Source organism: Teleopsis dalmanni, chromosome 1, assembly GCF_002237135.1.
Source record: "Teleopsis dalmanni isolate 2A chromosome 1, ASM223713v2, whole genome shotgun sequence".
Lineage (NCBI taxonomy): Eukaryota > Metazoa > Arthropoda > Insecta > Diptera > Diopsidae > Teleopsis > Teleopsis dalmanni.
In genome coordinates this window covers 61,069,782-61,072,337 of record NC_051846.1, presented here as the reverse complement: position 1 = coordinate 61,072,337, position 2,556 = coordinate 61,069,782, and the positions used below count along the sequence as shown (strand labels likewise).

Genomic DNA, 2,556 nt, shown 5'->3' with positions numbered 1-2,556 from the left:
CTGATGCGTTGTCTCAGTGTCAGCCCCGTCGCAAGAATCACCATGATCATGATCATCAGCACCTAATATAATACAAAACGTTATTATTCGAAAATTATTATACGAAATTATTATAAAAATGAAATAAAATATATACATGATATAACATAATTAAAATAAATTTTTATTTTAATAAATTTTTATTTTAATTATGTTATTTTGTCATGCCATATATATATTTTATTTTATTTTTATTATTATTATAATTATTTATTAAAATATTTATTAATTTACTTTATTATAGAAATAAAAAATATGTACTTATGCAATTAAAATAAAAATTTATTTTAACATACCTAGTTGTTGTAAGCCAAACATAACACCAAATCCAATGAGTAACATTAAATATGACAATAACCCAGCATGTTCCTTCGAGAGTATTTCGAAGAACACCACATACAAGAGAGTACCACAGGCAAGACCATTTAATATAGCTGCAGTCATATTTGTCGAAGTCATATCATCTGTATTAGTAATTGCTATGCCAATACCAATACCGATTGGACTAACAATCGCAAAAGTAAATAAGTAAACAATTACTAATCCACGACGTGTACGTGCTACGATCAATTCAACGCCCACACAAAACGCCAAGACCAATTTGTGAGCTGCGACAGCGCCAAACATAAACCATACCGAACTTGCTGTACCGGCAAGGCCAATAGCCATACCTTCAAAGAGTTCATGCAATGACAAAGCCATTACAATAAACAAACCTCGCAGTGAGGAGGTAACGGCATCCCCTTCACTATTCACTACTGGCATATGGGAATGTGAATGCGAGTTCTGTTGATGTTTATGGTTATGTTCCACAGCATGTTCAGTATTATTGCTTTCCACATTGTTGTTGTTTCGCTCCGGAACGCTGTTGCCGTTCTCCAACTTTACATTGTCCGTTTCAGTGACACTAATAGTAGCAACGCTTGTTTCATTTTCCGCCAGCTCAAATTTCTTCGGGTTTTTGGGTTTAAATAACACGCTATTACGGAAACTATGTCCACGTTCAAAAGCGGCACCAGCGCCGTCATCCTCCTCTAACAATGGTTTATGATTGTGTAGAAAAGTATGCACCAATTCATCGATGAAGAACATTAAAAAGAATCCAGCACACATAAGCATTTCTGGTAAACCAAAAGTCAACTCAGGCAGATAGCCACAATGTTGCAAGTCATGTACATCCTCCTGTACATCTGGCAGCACATGCAAAAAAGTCGTACAGATCAGTACCCCACCGCCAAAATATAATAGACACTTCACCACAGTGGCGGAACGTGCGTCAGTATTATTTTCAGTCCATTTGAAGTAACGATTCAATAAGAACGGTATTCCACTGCAAATCACTGTTGCAATGAACATTATAACAATGGTAATAACTTTTGCAATGAGTAGCGCCTTATCGCCCTCATTGCTGTTATCTCGAGCAATGGAGCTATGTAGTGGCAACGTAGAAGCTGTTGTTGTTGTCGTCAATTCATAGTGTAAACTCTGATTAAAGGTATTTCGTAGTAAATTCACTACATTATCTATTTGTTCTGTTGTGTTCATTTTAAGTACTGTAATTATCAACAGAAAAAATTGCTCAATTAACCGAAATGTTCTAATGATATATAAAGTGATTTATAGATCTGCCTTACTACGATAGTGAAACATATAATTATTCGTATAATAAATATTGTATACTTATATATGCACAATGTAAAAATATTTATGATATTTAAAGTAATGTAATAATTTAAATTTATTTACCATATATGCTTCAAAAAACTTTACTTTAACAATATGGCATATTTCAAGATAAAATAAATGAAAATTAAATGATGAAAACTAATTTACTTAATCTGCATCAAAAATTATATTTTTTTTCATGTAAAACGCCGACTAAAGTTTAAAAATATACTTTACATAATTAAGATATAATCCAACGATAGTCAATAAAAAATCGAAGAGAAAGAAACAGAAATGTGTTAGTCTCATAATATCAAAAAGTATATTTAAAGAACAAGAACTATAACCATAACAAAATCAATAATGTGTAAGGTTTAAAGCGTTATTAATACTTTACCACTATATAATCACAGTGCAAGAATGACGTACGTAGGACGTGGTAGTGCTTTGAAGAGCTAGAACAAATACGAAACCAATAATATATTTTAATTTATAGGGATTAAAGCGTTATTGATTTCTAATACATATATAGAGAAAAGAACAGGGCAAGATAGGAAGACACATTTAGATAGTGGTGCTTAAAAAGAACATTTAAAGGGAGATCAGATCAAATAGAAGAAGAAGATTAATACTATTCACAAAATCCGCAAATATTGTAAGACAAATCAATTTAATTTTTTCGTGCTTATGATTAATATTTTATAACATTCAAGCTTTAATAAAGTTTAATATTATTTTTTGAATCTACTAGTTACACCTCTGACCGATTTTACTCTAACTCTACCAAGTGATCTATGCGTTTAACTCGGTTCCAACAATTTATCGCACTTGCCTTATATCGAAGCAATAAAC

The 2,556-nt window shown here is 31.8% G+C and overlaps 1 protein-coding gene across 1 annotated transcript in view; it reads right to left on the bottom strand.

The window, feature by feature from the left end:
* The window catches only part of LOC119682375 (zinc transporter ZIP1-like), an 18,340-nt gene extending 16,685 nt beyond the window's left edge, over positions 1 to 1,655 (bottom strand). Inside the window, exons 1-2 of the mRNA XM_038095806.1 lie at positions 336 to 1,655; positions 8 to 62 (exon numbers count right to left, since the gene is read on the bottom strand). Of these exons, the coding sequence (XP_037951734.1) occupies positions 8 to 62; positions 336 to 1,584 (1,304 nt within the window). The 5' untranslated portion in view covers positions 1,585 to 1,655. The remainder of the gene's footprint in view (positions 1 to 7; positions 63 to 335) is intronic.
* Positions 1,656 to 2,556: the final 901 nt, after the last annotated feature.